Source organism: Chroicocephalus ridibundus, chromosome 3 (assembly GCF_963924245.1).
Source record: "Chroicocephalus ridibundus chromosome 3, bChrRid1.1, whole genome shotgun sequence".
Taxonomy (NCBI): Eukaryota; Metazoa; Chordata; class Aves; order Charadriiformes; family Laridae; genus Chroicocephalus; species Chroicocephalus ridibundus.
The window spans coordinates 83,438,741-83,466,082 of NC_086286.1; the positions used below are offsets into that span (position 1 = coordinate 83,438,741).

Genomic DNA, 27,342 nt, shown 5'->3' on the forward strand with positions numbered 1-27,342 from the left:
CCCACTTTGTCCCGAAATTTGTCTTCCTATATGAGCAAAGTGAAACCTCCTTATTTTGACTGGTTCTGGAAGATGCTAAAGGGTTTGCATACGCTCCTCCTGACAAGTCTCGTGAGCAGACTGAGGCCTTTGTAAACATTTCTGAGACACATTGTACATGAACAGAGGACACAGCAGACGAGGAAATTGTCTGTTTTGTTGTACCATCTGCTGATTTAGAAAGCCATGAAGATGACAAACAGCCAGAATCTGTTCTCTTTTCACTCATCTGCTGAACGGCGCTCTGTTAGCATTGCATGAGCTGGAGTGTGGAAATGTTAAAAGTTGCAGGCATTGTTTAAAAGCAGAAGAATGATACATTACAGTATTGTGGTCAGACATGCATGAGGAACTGCCAGACTTTTACCACCTTCATGGCTGATTTTAACTGAACTGCAACAACTCAGCAAAATAGGCTGAACATTGATGACATTAACACCTTTCATTTAATCTCACAATTTCTATTCTGTGTTCTGTTAGACTGGCAGAAAATCTGACAAATATAATTTTTCTGATTTTTAGCTACAAGAAATGCAGAGTGCATATGCCCCTTTTAATAGATTTTTTTCTTCATTTAAAGCTAGAGGAAATGATGAATGTATATTACGTGTTCAATAGAAATAATAGTGCAACCAATTAAAATTACACCTTTCTCTTGCATGAGCAATGCTTTCCACTTTGCTTCAGTTGTGTGAATGATTGTACCCATGCTGTAGGAACGTGCTGCATTAAGATCATCTAATGCTTTTACTTTCAGCTTGTACTTCATTAATTACTTTAATATGTGTAAGGAATGACAAAGGTGTAGTTATCCAGTGTTTGTCAGGTTTAGGTGGTCACATGGTGCCTTTTTATTCTTTATTTGCTACGATTTCCAGTGACAGTATGATCCTTGCATATTTTTCAGACTATCAATTGAAAGATACCTCAGAATAAGAGTAAGATCTGTTTCCAGTTGCGTACTGATATTTTGATTGGTGCTGGAGAGAATGAGCTGAAATGCATTTCTGATCCAATGCTGGAACTTCACTAATGAAAACGGAGTTTCTGTGAATCTTCTTTAAGGTGTTTAAATTTAGTGTCTTTTGATGGAATTAAATACACTGTAAATATCTGCCTTATTGTTGCTTATATTCTCAGTCACTGCATGTATAGCTTATTCTTTCTTTCTGGCATGTTGTGGCATTAACATAAAAAGAAGCCATTTCTTATGGTTTTTGCAGAGTTTTTCATGGGCTGAGCATTTTTTCCTCTTTTTTTTAAGGTTTTCTTCTTGTTTTGAAGGTTATGCTGCTTATGACTGTAGATATATAAGATCTCTGTTCTTGAGTGTCCTGGTTGTCCTTCTTAAGTTCTTTTGGTTGAATCTGGATACTTATTCTTCACTAATGGATGTCATTATTTTACTCCTTCCTCTGGATACATCCTGTTGAGCTGCTCTTTCTGTTTGAAAGCATTTTTCAGGGCTTAAATTCTTCTCTGTTCTATAGCCAACACTGTGTTTAAGTAGGGAATCTTGATATCTTCAAAACTGTTTGTGCTTTTAACACTCTAACGTTAATGTCTAGTCTCACTTGAGTGTTTAGATTTTGGTTAAAGTAGTCCCAAACTTCACCCTTTTACTTGAAAAAACACAGCTACAAAAAAGCCCAGCTTGTCTGTGCAGTTTTAGTTTGTCTTGGGCCACACTGTGCTCCCTGGGCCTCTGTCACTGATTCCAGCCTTTCCAACATTATTTCTAGCAATGCTGACTCACCCTTTCCTCATCTTTTTTCCTTCAAAAAGGCTGTGAAGAAAAACTCTCGTTTTTTTTCCGTTTCATGGTGAGGTCTATCCACACACTTAGTTGACATATTTGTGCAACCTCTATTTTTTTGCTGAGAATTCAGGTTTTGTGGTGCTCTGCTCCCTAACTGTTCTTTTTTGGGTCTATCTGCTAATGAGTCATTATGTCTTCCTCAACCTTTCATTAGACAGACTGTTGCCACCATGTTTCATGTTGCACATTTTGGCAGTGGTAGTAGGCAGAAAGTGTCTTCTAAAGCTGAATTGCAAGAACTTTTCATGCAAGTGTTGCAGACCCTGCTGGCATCCCAGTCATGTAAAAACAGGTTGACTTCCTCTTCCAAATGCTTTTCTGCTTCAGCCTTTGTCCTTCTCTATCTATGCAGCTTGCTATAGCTAGATCCCTTTAGTAAAAAATGCTTTGTACTTTCAGACTCTTTATTGCAGGGAAGCGCAGTTGGTACAGCCATCAATCCTTGTTTTTTCGTGATGCTAGCTCTAGTACATCAATAAGTGCTTTCAAAATTAGGGTCAAGCTTTATAATGGGCACTGGAAGACACAGAGGCATGGCACAGAGTGGAAATGCTTCTGGGAGTTAGACCTGAGAAGAAAATGGGAAGCAGCATATTGTAGCAAGAGGATTTTACGCTTTGTCTTCTTATTTCTTTTCGCTTACAGTGAAACGTGGTGATCCAGTCTGTAGGTGCCTAATACATTGACCATACTGGCCAGATTCTCATATGGGGGGGAGGGACAAGACAGAGGAGAAATAATACATTTTTGGAAGCATATGCTACCAAAAGCATATGCATCCAAGTTTTTTGAGGAGTCAAAGAGGACCTAGAATTTCCATCCAACTGTGGAACGAGTGGCTGTTTCCCATCATGAAAAGGTGGAGGTCTTCAATGTGTTTCCCTTTGCAAAGAAGCATCACTTTGGTCTTGTCTGGATTCAGTTTGATCCATCTGTTCTTCATTTAAGAGCTAATTTCCTGTAGTTATTCTGATGTTTTATAGTGATGATAGTTGCATCAGAAAATGAGATAAATAGTAGATTGTCAGCAACATACTGTTAGCAATTGAACACATGCCATATCACTCTCTCTCTCAGCAGTCTCATGTAGATAGATGTAGATTGTATGGATCCCTGTGGGATCCTGAAGGTGAGGACCTTGGAGGAAGAGGCTCGTATCCATCACCTTTTTTTGAATTACGTGTAGAACACAAGATGCAGTACTACCGTGTTGCTGGGACTGTGTAATGGAGGTTTCAGGTGTCTGAAAACAGGAATCTGCAGATTACAGTTTCATGGTTGGCGGAAGTTTTATAAATTACTCCAGGAAGTTGTCAGAATTTCCATCTGTAGTTTGTGTATCACTAGGAGTCCTGGTTCCTCTAGTTCTTTGCCTCACAGTGCATGTGGATATACTCAAATGTTTTAATTTCTTGGTGGAACATCTTCTGCATCTGACACTGAGACCACAGGACCCTTCCTCCGTGTTTTCTTTGGGTTTTGGTTTTTTTTTTTTTTTTTTTTTTTAACTTCTGGTATTTATCTTGGCCTGTTACTATTGGTGTTCTGGTGTCTATCTTGTCTCTTCTGAAGGGTAGCTGTGCTAGTATAGGATTGAGACAGTATTGAATCATGCCTTGGTGATGTAAAAAAATTCAAGTGTTTCATCTGCAAGGAGAGTACAGATGTGTTCTTTTTCTAAGGGGAAATTTTGCATTCGGCAGCAAGAAGTTCAGATAGATTTCGTCTTATCCTTTGTTTAATGATATTACTGTCTAAGCAATTGTCTGCAATAACAACTTGTGGTGTTTATTCTAATGTGTGGTGTTCTGGGGGGGTGACTGCTCAACATAACAATACCAAGGACTTGGAAAAGTAACACATAACGGCATGCAAGGTTTTGGGTGGCCTGATTTGCCTGGTTTTGTTTAGATTCCTGTGCCCTAGAAGTTTTGTGCAGTGTAGTCTCTGTGATTCGAATGCTTGGTGCTTGCACAGAGCATAACAGCAGGCAAGTGGTGTTGGAGTGACAGTCTGTGGTCTGAATACTGGAGTCATCTTTCAACCCATTTTTTAAAACTCTTCCACTGACATGAGAAAGCAGCAGACTGTTACAGGGTGGTGTACACCAGAGATGGGGAGGTAATGGCAAGAGTGCAGAACTACAGGTTCTCCAGCAAAAAGGGAGGCAAAAGGGTTGGCAGGTTTATAAATGAAACAGGACCTCCTCATATCCCTAAGGCTGTGAGCAATTTATCTGCTTAGTTTTGACTAATTTTCATTTCTGGAGGCAACACTTTCTGAATCTGACACCGAGACCTTTCCTTTTCTTATAATCGAATAGTCAGAGGGAATGTGTATATCAGGATGAGACTGATACTTTTTTTCAGGACTATTGATAATATCTTATGCTATTGTAGTAGTTAAATATGAAGATTAATTAACGTCCTTTCTGATGTTTTGTATAACATAAAGATAATTTGGTAGACTCAATTATGGAGACAGATGCTTTGCATATCAAGTCAAGGTGTCTGGATGGAAATTCTGAGGGTAACCACGGGAAAGATTAATGGTTTCAAAATATGTGGATGAGCCTTACCTGTCAAATAGGCCAAAGCAAATCCCTACATTCAGATGCTTTGACTGCAGGCAGGATATTTGAAATGCAAATATTAAAGCAGAGGCCTATCTTTATTGCAGTCAAAATTTGAAGAGATGACCTCATTAAGAAGTAATTTCGCTTTACAAAACATTAATTATACTTGTCCAATCTCTGTCTACTATTGACTGGAAACAGTGAAATCAGCATAGCTCTAATGTCAGTGATTCATTTTCATGTGTTATATATACATGGATATGTATACATTGTCTGCATTGCCGAAAAAACTAAGCCTCTTCAACCAACAAGTTTGTTGTTTATCACGTGCAAAAAAATTTTAGCATAGAACTATCATGAATTAATTTATCTGTTCTGCAGATTTATCTGTGGCATTCAAAGATTCACCCTATTTCATTTATTTCACTAATTTATCCAGTTTATCCTTCTGCCCCTGACTTTTGTCTGAAAACATTTCAGTGGCCTAAACTGTGATATGCTCAGTTTGTGGTGCAGTTTCTTTCTAAAAACTGTTAGACTGTCACGGCTTACATCAATATATGTGTGATTATAGAGCAAGATATGGTTGCTAAAGCTGGGTGAATAATTTATTATTAATATAATGCATTAAGGATGAGTCTTTAGGATTAGATGGAGCATGGGGTAATGTGTGAATGAATATGTTGCCTCCTTGACTGCATAAGAGAAGAATTATTCTTCCCTTGCTCTCCTACTTCTCTGCTGATTAACACAAAGGAAGAGAAAAGCCATGAATCCTTCCTCTTTTCCTCCAGGTAGGTAGGTCAGGAAGAAACTCTTGCTTCATTCTCTTTTAATAAATCATTGTCAGAATAGGTTCCGTATGACTACATGAAAGCTGGAGAGCTCATTTCTTACTCCCCCGGGTATCAGCAGACATGCAGATGTGTGGAGAGGGGTGCAGACTAGTGCATATGCCCTCGTTATGCTTAGTGAGACATTGTGAATAATGCCAGCTTTCCTTACTTTTATGTGTTAGAAAGTTTGAAGAAACTAACACTGAACTTCACAAACTGCCATTATATGTAGCTCCCTGTAGAAAACGTCTAGTGTCTTGTGAGTGGGGGTCAGACCATTTAAATCACAAGATTTGTATTTATTTAGCTGTTTTCTCTGACTGGTAAAGTCTTTCAGTATAAGAAACTTCAAACAGAGGAGTAAACAATTCTAAGACACATAGAAGAAGAAAAATTCAAAAATTTGCACTGATTGCCTGGAACCCTGTAAACAATGAAAAATACAACCTTAATGATGAAGTGTTTTCCATTAAAAAAGAATGCTTTGTTCAATTTATTTAGACATCTACGTAGACTGTTATGTTCACCCCCCCACACGCATGAACACACACATGTAGACACACGTGGTAAGTTTGTAGTTGTACAGTTAAAGGAGTTTTGAAGAAAATGTATCCTATTTACTGCTTAGCTATGTGACCAATGCGGAAATGTAATATAAATCTTAGAAATGTCCATCCCATTGGTTTTTATTACTAAAGAAAGTAGATCAGGATGATAACAGTTGGATGCAAAAAGCAATCATATTTTCAGTATAAAAATAGTGCTATTGTTTAGTAAGCTATACTACTTAAATGTATCAGGGGGTTATACTGACTGGCCTTGGATGGTTTTATTCTTTTTCCTTAAAAATATCTTTTGTTTCCACCTCCTGCTAAGAAGGAAGGAATGTTTCCCATTAAGATATGAAGTGAGTTTGTTTTTCACTTTCACCTTTTATATAGGGATACTGAATATAAAGGACTACAGCTCTCTTTGGATCAGGTCACTGCTACCAAGCCGGCATTCTCATACGCAAACTCAACTCCGACCATAACGGATAATAGAAAGGGAAGCAAATCTCGCCTCTCGAGCACAAAGTCAAAATCAAGGACATCGCCATACCCACAGGTAGTTGTCTTTGAAAAACAAAATTACATCTTTCTGAATATCTTGATTTCAACTGCTATTTTATCCATGTAATTAGAACAGGTCAAAGAACATGATACTCAATGGGAATAAAGGACAACAGGTTCTAAGAACTTGAGACAGGAATATGTTTCCTTAAATGGTTTCTAAAAAGCTGGAAACATGTTTCAGCATGCATAATAAATCATCTTCAATAACAATAACAGCATAGGGCTCAGACTTAATGAGGAGCGGGCAGAAGGACAAGCGAAAATGTTGGTTTTGAAATACTTGGTATGAGAGGATTGTGAGTTTTGCCATTTGAGAAAGCTTGCTTTTCTTACTTACTCTTTACTAATTCCAGCATATCTAGAGAGCTGCCAGATGTTTGACAGCAGTTTAGTACCGAAATCTTAGTCAGAAGGGCTGAGTTTTGAGGAGGGAAAGCAACAAGCTAACTTGCTGAACTGGAAAAAGAAAGTTTATGTATGTAGAAAGCTTTGAAAGGGAGAAAGCACTAGGAGGTGGCCACTGGCGTCAGTAGACTTTAATTTCCCAGATTTCATTTTCAGGCCTAATGTGTGAGGAACGTGTCCCCCTTCGGAGAATGGACCAGACTTGAACTGGAGCTTACCTAATACATTTCTGCGGACAATGAAACTGCACTTGCATACTTACATTGTCAACCCTTTAGCTCAAATAAATGTTTGTTGAAATAACCATTATGTTAACTAAATAATGATGCAAGTCTTACTGCCCTTATGCCACCACACAGTGGACATAAATGTATGCATTCATGATTGAAGAGCTATGTATTTTTAAAGAGTCCAGGTCAATATTTAATTGATAATGACCTTGATGGCTACAGTTTCTCTGCAGGCACAATGGTTTCTAATCTGACCTCTAAGAGTGTACAATGTGAGCCCAAGTGTCTACATCACTTCCTTGTTTTCTTTTGTTTTCCCCTCAAAACTACCCAGGGTAAGAATTTCAGTTAAATGACATCTGCTTTTGGCACAGGGGCTATTCAACTGAGCACCTTGATATGAACTCAGATTCTTAATTTTAAAAATCTAATTTTGCCAAAGATTGTTATGGCTCTTGTTGTTTAATCATTTGTTCATATGCATTTCTGTGGGTTGTTAAAGAAGAGTCTTTCTCTTGAATGTCCTACACCAAAAAATTGTAATAAAACTGCTTTAAAGAATCGGGAAATATACCTATAATTAATTCTAAATTAGATTTTTAAGATTACTATCTTTGATTTACTGAAATTGCCCTTCATCTCCCCTTACACAGTCCTTTCAGAAGTCCTCATTTGCTAGCAGGACAGTTCTAACTGAAGACCTGTAATCCTCTCACATCAATCTGCTTTCTGAAAGTGCGACTTTCATCAGTACTTCCTTATTCTCTCTGCCACCAGAAAAAGTCCTGACCTAGCAGTGCAGCGTTGAGATCGTTGGTTTATCAGGGATTGTGGTCTGAAAGCTCAGGACATTTAGTTTTCAGTTTTGCTTTGCATCCTTGTTACCAGCTGCCTGGTAGTAAAGTCACAGATTTCGTCATTCAAAAAGAAGCAGCTGTGCTGGTTGCCAATATCTTGAAAAACGGTCATACCGTTCATTGTAGCACATCACCACAAGCGACGTTGGCAGCTTGGCTTTGCAGCCCTCTCATCCTTCTCCACCACTGAATAAACTGTTGAAAGACTAAGAAAAGCTGTTGTGAAGAACATGCAGCAGGTGGTATGGCCTGTGTCCCGCGTAATTTGCCAGTTCAGTTGCAGAGAATTAGAGTGTGACTCAAAGCTATGGCTGAAAAGTGAGGCCATGGGTTTTGGCTTACACAGGAGCCTGAGTTTTGGTGGAGGAAGGAAGCAGGAAGTTTATTAGTAAAATAATGGCAGCGGGGCACAGTATTTCTTAAAGTTAAGAGAATTTAGGAGATTTTAAATGTATGTAACATCTTTTTCTTTTTTTTTTTCTTTTCCCCTTACCGTTTACTTTGCTTCACTCTTGAAGAGAAAAGGGAATCATATGCTTTATTGGGTGATGACTGAGCATCCTCTCCCTTGCCAGCTGTGTGCCCCTAGGAGAGCTACACAAGTTGTGAACTGTATGAAAACGAAGTTCATAAATTTCAGCGGAATGCTTACCACCAAGGCAAAAGGTGGATGTTTTAGTCACCTAAGACAGTGTTAATGTTTTTTACCTCAAATCTTGTGCAGAAGGAGACATAGTGTAGACTCTTTAAACAAAAACTGAGTTTGTTAAATTGGAGGCATTTGTCAGCATCTGATTGACACGGACTGACGTTAGTGCAGGTGGCTAGTGGGATCTGTGAAAACAGCCCCAGGCAGGGGAAGGGCAAGCAGAGAGGAGAGCAACCCAAAATTCATGACACAGCTGCAAGATTTGCACAGATGCTTTGAACAGTGGTCTTCTAGTCCTCTTCTACCAGAGAGGTGGAGAGCTGAAAGAGGAGGATAAAAACCAGGAGAGATGAAGATTTGCAGAAAAAGGAAATCGTGAGTTGGTTAAAAGATGCCTGTAGTATTCTCCCATAATAATAATCATTGTGAGGTGCTCACAAAATCTAGCCCTGGACCTCATTTATTTTGTGTTCCCAAAAGCTAGCCCTGGACCTCATTTATTCTGTACACAGGAAATAACAGCAAGATTGGAAAAACATTTTAATTGTGATCATCTGAACAACTGCTTTGGAGTTTAATCTTCCATTAATGATGATTGTTTAAAGAAAAGATTTAAAATTGTCTGTTGTCTGCCTCTAATGGGAATGTTTTATGGTCAGATCTGGATAAACATTTATTGCTTCATAACTCATTTTAGTTCTTGGGTAAAGATTATATATATATAAAAAGAATGCACGCATATAAGTAAGGATGTACCCAAGAGCCGTTGGATGGAGGCTTTGATGCGTGCTTACAGCATGCATGAGTTTTTGGAAGTAGAGCCTTCTCTAGTAGATGTATATTATACACCTGATTTTGCAGGTAAATTGATTTTATAACTCCTTTAAACAGATAATCTGGATTAATTCTGCAATCCACCTCTATTTGGGCTTATCACCCAATGGAGTAAAGATAATAGAATCAGGCTGAATTCTAGTCAGCCTTTTTTTTTGTTGTTTCTCTTTTCATTTCTTCCTGTAGCCTAAAGCTTTGGCAACTTCCAGTGTATTCAAAAGCAAAGCAAACCCCTCTTTTTATAGTAAACATAACTCCTGATCTGGTGAAGAGTCACCAGCAGTGGGGGTTATTTTAATGGACATGCTGTATTACTTTAATCTAAGCCTTTCACCATCTGTTCTCCCTATAATAGTGAATGCAAAAAGAACATATTTTACATTTCAGGATTACATTAGTAAAAAGTAAGATAAAAGTGATTTAAAAGCATGCATATGTTCTTAGTACAATGCAGCCTGCATCTGTGATGTTTTTTCTCATGGTTAAGACACAAATCAAGAGGGAAGCTGCTAATGCTGATGTAGTGAAAGTTTTTCATGGAAAAGAGGACTCTGAGAGGGTTTCACTATATATTTAATGTTTATAATGATAAAAACCTGAGTAGGCTGCCAGAAAATTAGATATCTATAACATCTATTGTTTGAACATCTGGCACGGTGTGTGGAGCAGGCTGACGTTGCTGTGTGTGACAGGATGAGTGCTCAGGCCAGCGAGACACCTGTAGGAATGGAAGGTCAGGCAAAAGAAAATCACCTGAGAAATATTAAATTGTCTGCTGGCCTAATACATTCCCATGGGCTTTTGTAAAGTAAGCTTTTCTTAGACATGGAATTTATATTTTCCTATTTCCTTCCCCCTACAGCCCTCCTGAAGTTTTTCTTGGAGTGAAAATAGCATCAGTGATGGCCTGTAGAAAGGGGCTTTCTCTGTCAGTGCTAATCCCGCTGGTGTGCTGTCGCTGTGATGGTACACTGGGTTAGCAGTCTGGAAGACATTTCTAGTATCTGGAGGTGGCAATTCAGTTTCCAAGAACCAGCTGGAGGACCATTTAATTTATTTATTGTTGTTATTTATGCCAGAAGACAATTCAGAAATCACCTGAGGGGATTTCAGGTGTTGCTTGTCTGAAGTTCTTTATCATGTTTAAATGCTGTCTGCTGGTTAAACTTTGTCAAAAACCCGAAAATAATAAATCCTGCCTGATACGAGTCAGAAGGCAAAACTTAGCAGGAAAGAAAATATTTCTGGTGAAGCAGGACTGGGATTGAAAAAAAAAATAATATTTTCACTACTTTTAACTGGCCATAATTATAATTATTTATGATTCCTTTTTCTATGGTCTTTCATCACTTGGCATATGGGACCCTAATTCTGACTTGAGAGATAGTGTTTCTACTCCCGTTTCAGTAAAGCAGTGTCTTTGATCATCCTTTCATTTCTCCCCCCCCATCAACATGTCACACATGCCCGTATTTGGAGTGTCCACCTGTCAACATCGGATTCCCAGAAGAGGCAGCAATAGGACTGCAGTGGTCGAGGCAGCCTGATGATGCCCAAGAGAGATGTGATTAGCTTTAAAGGGAATTAGACGTATTTTTGGCCTATGTCTGCTTATGTTGTACCTTAAGAATAAGCAGTCGTGTCAGACCTTCGTAGACAACGTGGGCCACAAGCAATTCACTGTGTTAATTTAATTCTGTCCGTGGCCTAGCAGCTGCTACGGGTCAGATCTCAAATAATCATCGTTTACATCAAGTACAAAGAATATGCATGAAGTATTGTTGGTCTTGACTACATGGCTACATGACATTACATGGTGCATTTCTGATATACTGAACATGTACCCTTGGAAATGGTTTCCCTTTCTTTAAGAAAAGTGCACAAAGGCCTGTGCAATTGAATCCTCTGTGTCTAGGTTCAAGATAAACAAACAAACAAAAAAATTGAGCAAGTTTTCAGTTAAATGGACAAATTCCCTCCAAGCGAAGTTATGTTGGACCCTGAGGTGTCCCTAGAGACAGAGATCTAACAGAAGAATATCTGTTAGAGCTAAATGAAATTAAGAGTTTTCAGTTTGAAAGAATCTTTAGCATTTATTATCATCATAAATTGTCCAAAAAGTGAAATTTCATTATAATATTATTAGAAATTAATTTTCCTTGTCCTCCTCATGAAAGAAATATATAATATGAGTTTTGGTTTTAATAAGGAAATAAATGAACTTTTAACTTTTTATACTTACATTTATTCTTATATTATCTTATATTTCAGCTTAACTTTTTAAATTAAATTTTTAAATTATGAAAGTCAAACCCAAAAAGAGCACTAAAAATAATTCTAAAATTAAGAATAGGTACAAAAGTAGTTTTCCTTTTGTGAATTTCCATTTTAACTAAAATTTAATAGTCAAAATCTTGTTGATAATTTCTAATTTTTTCATTGGAAACTTCATTTTTTCTGTATATTTTTGTCAAAAAGTTTAAAATACTGTAGATATTTATGAAGATATCTTTGTGACTAAGTAGTTTGAAGACATTAGATCTGAAAGGATAATAGAAGAGTTAGATGTTCCAGTTGGTCGCATAACACTGTGATGGCTGAATAAAGTTTCTAGTTAACATATTCTGAATTACTGGCATTTAAAAGAACTCTTTTGAGGCTCTGTAACTATCTTAAATCCATGCAAAATCAGATTTATCCATTCATCTCCATTCTCTTGAAATGGATATAGTGGTACTAACTTGCCGACCCCCTCCATATCTACTGGTAGACTTTTTGCCTACGGGTATTCTTCTGACAATTTATAACAAAATATAATCGATCTCCTCAAAGCCGTGACCTTTTCTTTCTTTTCTTTACATAACCTATCGTGTTAATAAACAGTATTCACAAATATAAACTGGAATACTGAAGAAATACCCAATTAAATGCCAAAACTGAAGTAGTTCCACTACTGATGTTGCACAGATGGTTTAAGTTTCTGTAAGTCAAACATCTGGTCAGTACTTTCGATTGGTAAGTGCATAAAACCTTGATCCTGGCTGATAATGAGGAGTTTCATAGCAACTCAATCTAATGAAAAGGAAGGTAAGCTTATGTTTTCAGGAGAGAGGCCTAATGCCTATTAAAAGAAAAGGCAGAGTGGGCATCTGGAAGGTGAGTGACAGAATGAGAGAATTCCAAGTTTTCATGTTGTAATACATTGATTTGTGACACGAGTGTGCAGTACTGAAGAGGTGAGCATGTACAGCTTTGGTCTCATCCCAATCCATAATCACGGGTGAAATTGATTTAAAGATGTTCCATGAAGTTTGACAGTCCCAATAAATAAAAAGTTTTAAAAATGAGATAGCTAAATCCTAGGAGGTTTAATAAGCATTCTTTTTTTTTTCTTTCTTTCCTCAAAAGTATATAAAATTTTGAAACGTTCATTATGAATATCTAGAAATCTGTGACATTTAACTTAACCCTTACTTCTCCCTAAACAAATGCCCATGCTCCTATTCTGTCTACTTTTCCAACTGCCTGCTAGTCGCTTCTGTGTTGGGAGAGCCCTGCTTAAGCTGGGGTGCCAAATGCCCACTCTGCCTGCTTTGGCTAACAATCACCTTTTCTGGCAAATAGTTTCTGGATTTTCCTTGCTGCCACATTGCAACAGAGCTGTGATTTTTACCTTCCTACTGATCTGCCATCACTTCAGAGCTCTACTCTGTAGTGCTTTTGGTAGTCCCAGAATCTACAGGAGGCTTCCTTTTCTTTACTAATAGGAGGAAAGAAGTTCCCAGATACCACTCCAGGTAAGAAAAAAAAATCCAACAACAAACAATATATGAGAAAGAGTGAGGGAACCCTTAGAAAAAGAACTTTAACAACTCAAAATACATTCAGTTCCTCCTTTAACAGCTTGAAATACACTCAGTTCCAATTTGGCATGCGAGAATGCTCCAGGAGCGGTGTAATTTCAGTCCCTGTTGAAAGTGTTTTACCGAGGAGTGTTGGAGCACCATTCCTGAGCACAAGCACTAAGTTTCAAAGCAATAAGAAAAACCTGGACATATTAAAAAAATATTGAATTGCAACATTGATGTTGCTGAGCCTAGTATTACACATCATAAAGGAGATGGGTCGACATGGGATGTTTTAGACTTTCATGAGGTCTGTCCTGTCATCTGTGAGCTCATTACAGACTGTTGTACAGGGAAGGACTAGGACTGCAATCAGAAGGTGCAGATGTGTGGGCTCGGTCACAAAAACCACCCTGTCGCATGCACACTCCCGCTTTTCAGTGCCGTTACTTGCAGATTTCACCCAGGCGTAGTAATTTCCCCGCTGCTTCTCCTGTTTTGCAGTATTCTGGATTTCACACCGAGAGATCCGAGTCTGACCATGAGAGCCAGTGGGGCGGGAGCCCCCTGACCGATACGGCTTCTCCCCAGCTCCTGGAGCCCTCGGACAGACCGAGCTCCCAGCACCATGATGTCTCCTGTGCCTACAGACAGTACTCAGACCGCAGTGCTCTCTGCTACGGTTTTACACTCGACCACTCCAGGCTGACCGATGACAGACATTTCCATACTCAGGCCTGTGAAGGAGGCAGATGCGAAGCCGGCCGGTATTTCCTTGGCACGCCACAGCCGGGAAGGGAGAGCTGGTGGGGTTCTCGTTCAGCGTTGCCTCTGACGAAGTCGTCCCCTGAGAGCAGAGAAGCGTATGAAAACAGTATGCCCCACATAACTTCGGTGCACAGGATTCATGGTAAGAGATAACAAGGATTTGCAGAAGTGGCAGCATCTCAGATAAAGCAACATGACATAAACATGCAGCTGTTTATGTGAGAGACAAAATGAGAGAGACTCTTGACGCATGCCCTTGTCTCAGAGATCACATCTACGGAGATGAGGAATACTTACAGTTCAATTTGAGTTTGACAGTCTGGTTTATGTGCAGAAAAAATATAATTTGTTGTATATTTTTTAGTTTGTGAAATTAAGGTGGGAATATCTGACTGGTGAGCTCTTAAGGATGATCTTAAAAATATGAACAAATTTATACACTTGAAAGAAATGTGTAATTTCTTTGGCTTAATATCAAACTACTTTGGATGGAATATATTTAGCACAAAATTAGTTAAAAATAAACCTAAGATGGATATTAAGAAACCTTTGAAGTCTTTGGAGAAACTGTTCTCCAAATTACTTTTTTTCTCTGCACTGGTTATTACTAGATTTGCTATTTTGCTGTTTCATTTTATTTAAAATTAGCAATTCAAATTAACATTTGCTTTTGGTTTCAGACATTTTATCCTCAGCTATAATTTTTAGTCAATTTGAGTCTCTCCGTCCTTCCAGCACCAAGCCTGAAGCCTTGCTTGGTGTCTGGGAGGTTGTAACCTCAGCACATTAGCAGATCTTCAGAGGCTGAAACTGATCAAGAATCCAAGTGAAAGGCTGATCTTAGGTTTGGAAAAATCCAAAGGCCCTTGAATTTAAAGGGTAGGCTAAAAGTTGAAAGACTGCAACTGACCCAAAAATCAGAGTTTGAGATTGTAAGGATAGATGCAGAATTAAAAAAAATGCTTTTCTACTGAAATAATCTGTCAAAACATAGGTTGTATCTGAAGAAATCCTAAAAGCTAATTACATTAGTACCATTCCATTGACTTGCAGAATGAGGCTTTGGAAATAAAAAAACCCCAAACCTGTATTATTTTACTTCAATCCTAGGAAAATTATGCTGAAAATAGAAGAATGATTAAATATCAAGTTCTAGGAAATACATTCAGAGGAAAAATGAGGAAAGAAAAGGATGCCTACATTTTGCTGATGAATACTGTTCTCCACTTTTCCTGTGAGAACAAAGTTCCTTCCAAGTGTCTGTTCTGTACTTCTGTCATACTTGGTTTTCCTCTATCTTCTTCTTCTCCAAAAAAGAGAAATGAGCAGAATATGATAATTTTGCTGGCAAGTTTTATGCATGGTAATTCTTACAGAGCATAGAAAGATAGTAACATAGAAATATTATACAATGCAAAAGTGTTAAATATTTATTCTGTACTTTTATCAAGGATAATCAATCAAATGGATAATATAATTTGATTTTAGTTTGTTCCTTGGTTTTGCTGCAATTCCAGGTGCTGCAGTTATTTTCTTTAGTGTATCGGGTCTTACATGTTTCAGTGGGCCTTCAGTCTGCATGTAGCTTTGGGATTAAAACTTGACACGTTTGTCTCAGTTGAGAGGAACACTTCAGCTTCCCTTGCAAATGTGCCATTTTCATTTAGATTTAGGCAGTTCCAAACCTTGGCCTTTCACAATTGAAACTCTTTTTTGACAATGGTATGCGAATGTTGCTGTCAGAGAAGTTTATTTGGGCAGAAGACATTTTCTTCCCTTTCTGTTCTTTTAATGCGTCTTCTGGTAGTTCTGGCTTAGAGTCACCTTACAATAATGACAATTCGCTGACCAGTACGGCAGGCCCTGAATATTGCATGTGAGCCCATGTGTTTCTGGTCACCCTCATGAAGTCTGGGGCACTGTAAGTATGGTCTGTGCAGTGGGACAAACAGAGCATGTGGTTTAGAGCCATGGCTGACCAGGTCCCCAGAGAGTCATGGCGTGCCTGACACACTGCCTGCTCTGGTGGCTGGAGATCCCTTCAACCTCCAGGCCCTGCCATTTTGGGCCCAGACCTTAAGAGGATGTGAAGGATAAAATTATGCTTGTGAGATACTTGCACCTACAAAGGGCAGGATATGTTTATTATGAAAGCTCGTCACTGATTTTTTAAAGAACTCTGCAATGCAGTGGTAGCGATCTGCCACCCAAACAGACCCGTAGCCCTTGACCCAACACAAAACAGGGGCTCTAGTCTGAGAATGGTTTTCCTTTGAGGAGTTCTGTCAATCAATGGGCCTCATCCCCAAAGAAGACTTTGTATGTGCTGAGGAAAAGGCATCATTAAGTCATTTGTGCAAATCCAACACATGCCCTCCTGCAGGCACATATCTCTTCAAATCCTTTATTAAGCTCTTTATTATAGTGTGGTCTTAGTTGGCTGTTCAGGTGTGGGGGTCACTCACTTTCTTCCTAGAGAGGACTGACAGGTCTGATTCTGTCCTTTCAGCTACGTGCAAGCTGAACACCTTCTCTAGTACGTCTATAGGTCTTATTATTTAGACAGAGGTAAAAATAGTTATATTTTCCTATTCTAAAAGTTTTATACACCAAATATTTATGTGTTGGGATATGAGATCACATTTTCCCAGCAACTCTGTCTGTGAGCTATGGGTTCTTATGCTTCTAAAGAATAACTGCTTCATTCCTTCTGTTTATTTATTGCCGTGTAACCCGCATAAAGTCACCACGGGGCCACAGACTATTCCACAATGATTTCTTTCTCTGTGTTTTAGCTCCTGGAAAGGGCTAAGAAGACACGCTGGAGTCACGTACACTTGTAATTCCTTGAGATTTTTGTTTTCACCATGGTCCCAATTCACTCAGACTTTTGATGCAAAGAGGTAGCGAGGGGTCAGGGGCCTGAACATCGGTGTTGTGGGCACTTCAACCTGCCCTAGGGTACCCTGCCTGGTCTCTAGCTGCTCCAGGAGACACGGAGTTCCTGTAGAGTTGGTGCTGTATCTGCTGGGCCTATGCAGATGCTTGGTTACCCTAGAGCATCTCAGATGGCACTGGATGTCTGTGTTGACGTGCTTAGATCTCCTCTTTATATTTTCAGCTGTGTTACTTGTTCCATGAGCAGACTGGAAACTAGAGATTGTTACTGAAAAGCAAGGAGTCTACCACAGTCATTTTTGGTGACTTTGTTACAATTCACTTGCCTCTGTCTTGGTTTTCTGTCTGTAAAATAAGGTTCAGAGTACTTGTTCTTCAAGATTGTTTGCCTCCTTCAACCTCAATGCTTGTTCCCTTTCTCTCTTTCCTAGGGAGAGGACACTGGGATGAGGACAGTGTCGTTAGCTCACCTGATCCTGGCTCTGCCAGTGAATCAGGCGACCGATACCGTCCTGAGCAATATCAGAGCAGTCCGCATGAGCCCAGCAAAATTGAAACTCTAATAAGAGCCACCCAGCAAATGATTAAAGAGGAAGAAAACAGACTACAGCTGCGGAAAACGACTCCTGATCCTCTGGTCTCCATTAATGGCACAGGGAAGAAGCACGCTATCTGTTTTGCAAACTACCCTCAGCAGCAGTTGGCAGGGGACGTCTGCCGCGTCCCGACAGTTGCCAACACTCCTCCCTGTGAACACATCCAGCAACGAGATGGAAAGATTATGAGCCCGCATGAAAATGACTATGACAACAGCCCCACAACACTGTCTAGGATAAGCAGCCCCAATTCTGACCGAATATCAAAATCTAGCTTGGTACTAGCTAAAGACTACCTGCATTCAGACATGTCCCCTCATCAAACCCCAGGGGACCACCCAGCAGCCTCTCCAAATTATTACAGCTCCCACAGGCAGTACTTTGATAAGCATGCTTACACATTAACTGGATATGCCCTGGAGCACCTATATGACACTGAAACCATTAGAAACTATTCACTAGGCTGTAATGGATCACACTTTGACGTGACTTCTCACTTAAGGATGCAGCAAGATCCAGCACAAGGACACAAGGGGACATCCGTTATAATAACCAATGGAAGCTGACGCTTTTTTCTAAAAACTTTTGTGCTTTAAAAAAATAACCTTTGAGATCTAATTGGAAGATATTATATGTTTTCATGCCCTTGTCGTTACCAGCATTTGATATACCACAGTGCACTAGAAAGAATAACCTAAGGTTTGGGGGGATAAGTTGGTTAACACACATTACTTTTAAAAAATAAAAATGCACTGGCATGCAGGGTTAGAGTGGATGGAGCTAAACTCAAAGTTGGTGCCATGCAAGGTGAGAAGGGTGGAAGAGGTCTAGGCAGGGAGCGCTTGGGGCAGGCTAGCAGAGTGATTTATGCACGTTGTGTAAGAGGTGGTTGTTTGGAGACGCTGCCAAGATCAGACCTTCTGAACTGCATGTGCCCCACAGGCCCCAGCCAACAAAACTGCTATGCACTCCTTTTACACAGAAAGTTGGAATGTGTTCCTTTGAAATACACATCAAAATGTGTACTTCTGGTGATCTGTTTATTCCCTAACGGCCGAGTGTGTTTTGCTGCTCCATGGTATAAAGCATCCATGGCTAACCAATGCAAAATCAAAAAGGGGCGAAAGAAGAGAGAACTCCCCAGAATTGTTATTTCCTTGTACTCACATGCATAGCTATTTACATATGCTTGATTTGAGAGGAGTCAAATGAGCAGTATCCTTATGATTAGTATGATCAAATATTTACTTCTACTGTACTTAAAAGCAGGAGGGCCTTTCTCAGCGTAGTTTTGAGAAATGCATAGGGCTTGGTTGTCTTGATGTAGAGATGGGAGATTGTCCTCCTTTTTTTTGAAAGGTCTCACAAGGTGGGTAGTGGAGTGAAATGCAAGAAAATTGTCAGGAGAAACAGGGATAATAGGCTGGAATGAGGAGTGGTTCAAGATAAACACATTTAACCCTATGGCTATGTATGCCATTTAGTATTAACTATAAAATAAGGAAAAGTGGTTGTAAGTGGCCAAATAATTAAGGATTAATTTGAAACACAGAAGGAACTCAATAGAATCATAGAGATTTTGCTGTAAAACACAAAGGCAATTGCATAAGTGTAAAAATATGAGAGGTGAGAATAGACAAAAACTGCATGGTGGTTTGTCCTACTTCTGGTAAGATTTTGGAGTAAATTAAGAAAGTATAGAAAATTGTAACTACTCAGTCTGACATACAGTAAAGTTATAGGTATGACTTTGACAAAGGGATATGCATTCTTTTCTTGCTTGCAGCAGAAAATTTAATGAATATCAGAACATATTAGGGATAGCAAAATCAGTCATATGTACATAAAAAAATACTAAGGGAAATCAGGGTTCCAAGAAATTCAATTGTATTTAGAATGCTGATATTATCAGGGTCTGTCCTAGAGTTATAGAAGACATCAAAAGAAGCAGAGAAACTTTTTGCAATTTTAAATAATCTCATGAACAAAGAGACACTAATTGATTGGAAAAGAGTAAATAAAAAGCACATGCCAAAAAAAGTAAAATAGGGCATATGTAGGCACAATTGCTAGACCTGTCCTTCTTTGTATGGCATTTATATGAAGTCTTATGGTTGACTGCAACGGTAGCACCACACCAATGTGGAGGTAGGGGACTTGAGGTGGTTACTAAAATGAGATTAGCACTAGGTCTAGCTTCATTTGTAACATTAAGAAGCTCGACATATGGGACTGAGTCATCAATGGGACTAAATATAAACCAGCATGCTATGGGTGGGTTAAAAATATCTATTTTCAAATAAAACTAATCAGAAGCAAAAGCTAAATAATAACATTATAAGCCACGTAAGTAGAGATGTACTTGAAAGCAGAGGAAATTACCTCTCTGAACTTGGAATATTGTGTATAGTCCTGGTCACTCCAAGGCAGATTGTGAATCTTGAATTGAGTAGTACCTTACTCCATAAGCAATCTCTGTTGACTGCAGTGTGATCACTCCTGGTGAAATGTACGTTGAACACAAGGAAGAGCAACACAGTCTGGTCTTTATTATCTAAAGCTCATAATAGAAAAGGTGGAGCAGAGCTCAGCAAAAGATAAAGAGACTGAAAGATCTAATAAAAACTTTAAATAAACTGGGTCTGTCATCTTTGTAAGGGAAAAGAGTAAGGGGGAATGTCACTGATGTGCACCAAGCTCTGCACAGAGGAGAGATAAATAATGGTCTAAAACTATTTGAACTAGCGGCAGAAACGAGAGACAGGGCATTGAATGTTAGCCAAGGCAAAATGAGAACAAAATGATTTGGCAAGAAGTTTATTTGACTAAGGGCCAAATGAATAACAAAGGTCATAAAGAGAAGCAGCTAGAGATTTTTGTTTGTTTGTTTGTTTTAAGATAAAAACAAGGCAAATAATTGAGGGAAAGAAAAACATTGACAACTGTTAACTCAGAGGAAGGAATGGACCAAAATGGACTTCTTTCAGCCCAACAATTGTATATATTCCTAAAGCATAGGAATGAGAAAGTATTTTTGATAAATCTAGTTCTGGATACATATTTATTTCACTTATTCCTATGAATAATATGAATAAACTTGTATTTGGAGTCTCATTGTACAGTATTAAAATACAATTTGCAAAGCGAATTAGAGTAGAGGTACATGGTATCATATTATCCCTACTAGTACATATAAAAAAATAAGTCTAAGTGTCAATATTATTTTGTATTACAGAAGAGTTTCCTAAACTGTTTGGATGAATGGGATTTTGTCAGCACCCAATTTTCTTGGGGTCACCAAGCACTCTTGTTATCAAGCTTTTAATTAGAAGGCAATAGAGTTCTGCAGACCAGCTGCAGTTCCCTGGCTGTGGTCTAATGGCCACAAGTAGTCAGGAAACCACAGCTTGGGCGCTGTTGTTATTTGCGTTCTGACAGGCACTTTTGAAAAATAGAAGACTTATAAAACAAACAGGCACAATATAAGATGCTTGTACTCCATATGATTTCACCTAGGAAAAAAGCCAGTGTGCTATGCAATAAAAATTCCCCATTCTTATTTGCTGTGATCCCAAAATAAAACTTCCCAAACTGTAGTTATTTATCCTGTTTTCGATAGTTCCAGTCCACTACAATGACGAATGCAGCAAAACACACTGTAATGAACGGAACCCCTTATATCTCAGTAGAGAGGTCTGCACATGCAGCCACGTTGTGCTACAAGCAAAGGCTGATGCTCGCTCCCCTCGTGGGATTCCAGCAACTGGCACTCCTTAGCGCTTCAGTACAGTCTGCCGGAGATAGATGCCTTTTGTCAGCTAATTTGCCATCCTGCTTCTTTAGATAGCCAGGAATTTCTTCTTAATTGGCAGAAAGCATCGAGCGTTGTAAACATAGACTCCGCGTGCTACATGCTACATGAAAGCAAGTTTGCAATCTTAATTATAGCATATAGTATCACTGCAGCTCATATAACATGTACTTTTCAATATGGTATAAAGCTTATTTTTTCCATTACATATTTATTTAATTCAAATTTTCATTTAGTATCCTTTAAGGATATTTTCGTCTTTCTTTTTTTCTTTCTTCCTTTTCTAAATCAGATGAGATGAGATATTTTGCAAAATTGAAAAATGCAAGGCATTTGTACCAAATACATTACAAATGTATCACATTAGCTAAAGGTTATCACTTTAAAGAAGGTATGTAGGTTGTGTTTTGGAACAGAAACAATATAAATTGCTGTGTTGCATCGTTTCTCTAACATAATAGTGTTTTGCTATTGGCAGCAAATTAATATTTTGTAGTTACTCCAAATACAGAGTGACCACAGCTCTTTCAAACCATTTCCTATTGATATCAGTGGATGATATGTTATGGTTTTGGTATATGTCTTTTGTTTAAAGAAACAAAAAAGATCCCTCTTCTTTATACAAAATGGCACCCCAGGGGCATGGAGTTTGTAACTTTGGACAAATTTGCAAAGCATTTCTAAGATTAGAAGAAGAACCTTACTCAGCAATTTGTCCCATTGACTCAAATGGGAATATTTGTGGAGTAAGGTACTACTTAATATTTGTAAGGGCAAAAAAAGCTGACTTCTTGTGAACCGGCAATAGGTTTGGCGTTTGTTTGCAAATTTTTTGTTTAAATCTCAGGAAGTGAGTATGGAAACTATGGAAGGTACTAGCTGTAATGGCCGTGTTTCTACAATACAGGTTATTTCTACACGCTTTGAGAAAATGAGTGCATCTTTGCACTGAAGAGCCCCAGAAGTATTTCTTAAGCTTTAAATGGCTTTTGTTGATGTGTCTGCAATACTGCCACAGGTTACACAGTGCAATTCTGCTCTTTTAAACTCTTTTAATCACTCTTATCTGAATCTCATTTTTGTCTCTGGACATGCAGCATTTATTCATTAATGCCCCTAAGTATGTTAACCACCATATGTTCATTTATGTGAACATCCTGAGTGAGTTGGAAAAAATAAAAGCTTGCAAAGTATTTCTGGAAAAGACACAGCTACCCCAGAAAATCAGACTGGCTGTTGCGAAGGTCAGTTAACCTTTCAGTCAAGGAACAAAGCTGTGGCGTACGCATTGTTTTCAGACCTTCTGCATACAAAACTGTATATAACGGGGATTATAGCACACAGTACCAAGATTAGACCTAGATATGTCTATTTTAAGGTGGTTATAGTTAATGTCTGGCAGCAAATGGATTCAGGCTCTGGTCTTTCCATGAGTTGCAAGTTTACTTAAAACACCTAAGGGTCTAAAGGCAATACAGGCTTTGTTAATAGGAACAATGGTGGATGAACATGCTTTCCTGTAGGTATACTGGATTAGGTCCAGACGCCTCCACAGTGTGGAGGAGAACCTATTTTATTTTATTTGCATTAGTATTGACGGTTAAGTATTTCGGCTGTATGCACTGAGATGCAAAAAAAAAAAAGAAACAAAACAAAACCCAAAACCAACAACAGAAAAAACAAAACAAAACAAAAAACCCACAGTTTTTTTTTCTGTAACTGTTCAGTTTGGTGTTAGTAAAGTCTGCTAGAGGTGTAGCCGAGGGTTTAACTTTTATTCTGAAGACCAATAAATTAAATAGTCTTCTATTCAGAATGATGACAGCACTAGTGTCACTCCATTTCACATTTCCTTAGAGGATTTATTAATGAAAAAAATTTTATGTGGGGTTAAACTTCACTGTGGCATTTAGCTTATGTATACAAGAGTTCTGTGGGTAAATCTGGCTCTAAGTTGCTAGGAATACATCCCTTTCTGAAAAGAGGTAATTTATGACTCCATCTATGAAGCTGTATTTGAAAGGAAAGATCAAATACAGGAAGAAACAAAGCTTTTTGTCTGGTTGTACTCACTAACTCCCCTCTCACATGGAGTTCTCAAGATTTCCTATTGTTCTAGGATTCAAAATACAGTTTTTAAATGTTTTTATTTATTGTAATTTGGACTGCATGCATTTTTTTTTTCCAGCTACCGACACAGTGGGAAGTTTAGAAACACAAGAAATAATCTTGCTCACACATTATAGAACATTGGCACCTTTACATTTCTAAGGAAATAAAGTCTATTAGGAAAAGTATTTTTAAGGCACTGCAACTTTTTCCCCAAGGTAAATATTTCAATGCCTAAAAAATATAATAATCTAGCAAAAAAAAAAAAAAAAGCACTTCAGACATAATGAAGCGTTTCGTGTTTGCTTTAAACTAATGGGTTATATTTATGGAAAAAAAGACACAGATTGCCAGCATTTCAAATACCATGCCTTGCAATGTATAGGGTCTAGTGACATTGTAGCATAACATCTGTAATTTGAAGTTTTCCTTTGGAATGTAATGTAGGAAACACAATTTAGCTATGTCAACAATATCTTGCAAAGTGTTCCCATTTATAATTATTTATATTGTAAATAGCTTTCTGAAGTAAATTTGAAGTTAATGTGCATAAGATGTATTTATTATGTGAAGATTTTTTTTGGTTTAAAATATAGCTACCAATATGGAATTTTTGTCTGGTTTTCTACATTGTAAAAACTAAGGATTGTCCTACATAGGACACATATTCAGGAATTCATTTTAATTAATGCGAGTATTTCTCGGAACTGGGAGGAGACATGGCAAAAGGAATGTATTTCGATTCCTGTGAATCCTAAGTGCTCTCTGAATCTTGAATGAAGTTTATCAAATATGAAGGGACACTGATAACGTACTGCCACCCCATTTAAGAAAGATGTCTAAATCTGCTCAAATACTATTCTGTCAGGAAGAGCTGACTCACGGGAGCTTAATTAAGATTAATTGTCTACTTTGTGAATAGCCTGCCATGTTTCTTGAAGCCATGCACCACCCCCGTGCCTCAGCTAAATCAACTTGCTGACATGGAGAATGATACCCCTTAGGTGCTTAAAATACTATACTCAGATATAGAGCAGTGTTCTGACAAAGGACTAGGTTAAACTGCGTTCAGGCCGGAGAGCTGGCTATTACTTGGGCTTGTGGCTTGTATGGTTCAACTGACCCATAATAACATGGGCCACCGTGCAGCAGCTCAGCTGCTGCAACCCTTGCCTGCTCTGGGGTTTAGGTCCTTCCTAGCTCGAGGGTTCAGGGTCACAGCTCTCACGTTCTAGACCAGTTTCTGAGCCATCAAACACCGTCCTCTCAGTCAATCTCGTTGTGGTTTTTCCCTGCAGGTGAACAAATATGAGACTGATGGTGTCAGAGAGTAGATGGTGTCAGGGCCTGATGCTGCGGTTGGGTAAAAAAGCAGCTTTCCAGGAAAGAAAGTGGTTGGTCACATATTTTCCATTCACAAGACTGAGAGCAAAATACATAAGCAGCGGGGATGGGGGTGAGATGCACAGAAGACTCAGTTTTGAATCTCAGGTAAATCAATCGCATAAAATGGAGATGCAATTGTGCCACTGGCCCTTTGCTCCTGCATGGACATAGGCACTCAGTTCTCGGAGACACTCCTGGGAATTAGGGAATACTCTGCAGCAGTGAGTTAGATGTTTAAACTACGTTCATGATTTCAGCATATCCCATGGGGTAGTTTAGGCCGTTCCCCTCTCCTTGGCCTGAATTTGGCCTTGGTTCTCCATGCAGGCAGGAAATGGTGTCATCTTTTCCCCAAACGATGCTATTTAGCTGTGCAAAACATGTGTCGGGTTTCTTTCCTTCTTTTTTTTAATTTTTTAATGCATGGTTGAGGGGGTTCAGAAATGCCCGTTATTGACCTACCTCTCTGTCTTTGAAGCCCATGCTGAAAAAAAGACACTGAGAGGCACTCATGGGACCATATTGTTCTTCACAGGGCAGCAGTGGTCCTAGTTTCTCCATGCTCAGCTCTGCAACAAAACTGAGTATCATCCTGGATTCTGTGTGCTGAAAGTCCTCCCACATCCATGCCTGCTCTTGTCCCTCTTCTAGTGCATAAAGAATACCCATTGCCCACTGGTCTCTATTGACTCTTGGCTCTTACATTCATTGGCAAATTGCTCTGCAGTGAGGAAATCTGCTGTCATGGCCATTGTAATAAAAGTGTGTGATACCATCAGGAACTTCCTCTATCCCCATATGGTGGCCATCAGAGGCTTCGGCATCAGCAATTTCATTTGATGCAGCTCCTTTGACTGTCAGAAGGTCACAAATAGCCTGCTGCTGTGCCGCCCGGCATGCCTGTGTGAATAAAAAGGGCTATCCACCGCAGCAGAAACCCTGACAGACTACATGGTTTCTTCGTGGATGTTAACAGGAGTTCTCCTAGGCATACACACAACACCCTGGACTATGGTTCAGAGGCCAGGTGCAAGGCTCTGTGTACGTGGAAACAGATGGACCTCACCATCATCAGGCCTGCTCGTCCTCGCAGACATCTCTCTCTGCCCACAGTCTGTCATTGCCTTTCTCCCCAGTCCTCTAATTTTCGGCACTCTCAGGCATTATGCCTTCTATTTCTCTTTTCTCCCTTCTGCCCCAAGCCCTGGCCTGTGATTTCACAAATCCCGTGATCTAGCTTGCCCAACAAGTGTCGTCTGTTGATCCTGAAAATCTTGTTTTCCTTTTTATGAGGAAAATGGCTATCCAGCAACTGTTTCCGTCACTTGCACTCCCCTTTCCCTTTCCCTTCTTCATACAGCTGGTGTAAATGCCATACTGAGGACCCTGCAATCTTTTTCTCACAGGCATTAGTTCTGCTACAAGAAAGCTATTGGTTGGGGGAATGGAGGTGATGAACTTTTCTGAAAAGCTACAGACAAAAGATGATAGATGCCTTCAGCATACCAAATACACATACTACTTTAGCTGCATTGCAGAATGTCATCGCTCTTACCCTGCAAACAGAACATAAAGATGAAAACTGAAACCAGAGGACATATGCCTGTGTTGGAAAAATAACAACAAAAGCTACTGTCACATGCACCTGAGAGGGAAACGCAAAAATTGTGTCTTTGTCTAAGCATGCATTAACTTACATGCAAATAATGAAATGTTCATTATTACTGTTCATCTCATCATTATTTTTCATTTGTTCATTATTATCACGAACTGCCATCAGCTTTGTCCTTTTTATCATTATGTATATTTCCCACCTGTTATCTATACTCTTTTAAATCTATAAATAAAAAAAATTCTATAATAAAAATTTATATTAATATAAAATGCAGAGCATAAACTGAGGCCTAGGAAATAAAAACCAGAAAGTAGCAGCATATTCCAAGCTTTCAATTGACTATAAGCTGCATTATTTGGTACCCAGTGTAGCAGGTGGTAAATGTCATATGGGAGCCATCTTTCACTTCCAGCAATATTCCTGGGAATTGTTAGTATGATGTATTTGGTAATTATACCAAACCTGTGTTACAAACAGATGAACTTGTAACATTATCAAATGTGCCACTTTTTAATTTTTTTTTTTAAAGTAAAAACGTGACAAAATGGCAAGGAAAGATTAAGGTTCTTTTGATTATTTGATTCACTTTCAAAGGACAGACTGGAATTTTTCTATGGTTCTTCTGTCTCCTTTGAAGCCTAAGGTAGTTCTGAACTGGTCAGCCTCTCGGGGTGGTTTAGAGCAGCCTTGAGGTTGCACTGATGTTTGCCACCTACCGTGGTTGTCTACGTGTCCATTACACGAAATGGTTTTCTGGCTTGTAGAGAGTTTACAAGCACAAGAGGGTTGAAACAGTGGTGAGCATCTCACCAGCATTTAAAATACTTTTTTTTTAACGTTGATATTGTCTGTTTTGCAAGATAACACAGGTTAGGTTGCCACCTTTCTCCTGTGCTATTAGCTTCACAAGTGGTAAGAAGGTAACAGAAGATGTGAAACTGTGCTTTGTCCCCCC

At 38.9% G+C, this 27,342-nt stretch overlaps 1 protein-coding gene across 2 annotated transcripts in view; it reads left to right on the forward strand.

Annotated features, from left to right (window-relative positions):
* SIM1 (SIM bHLH transcription factor 1) overlaps positions 1-26,526 on the forward strand; it is a 57,732-nt gene extending 31,206 nt beyond the window's left edge. For both annotated transcript variants that reach the window (XM_063329886.1, XM_063329888.1), the window contains 3 exons: positions 6,211-6,376; positions 13,709-14,114; positions 17,302-26,526. In XM_063329886.1, coding sequence (XP_063185956.1) covers positions 6,211-6,376; positions 13,709-14,114; positions 17,302-18,032 — 1,303 coding nt within the window. In that variant the 3' untranslated portion in view covers positions 18,033-26,526. The remainder of the gene's footprint in view (positions 1-6,210; positions 6,377-13,708; positions 14,115-17,301) is intronic.
* The last annotated feature ends 816 nt before the right edge of the window (positions 26,527-27,342 follow it).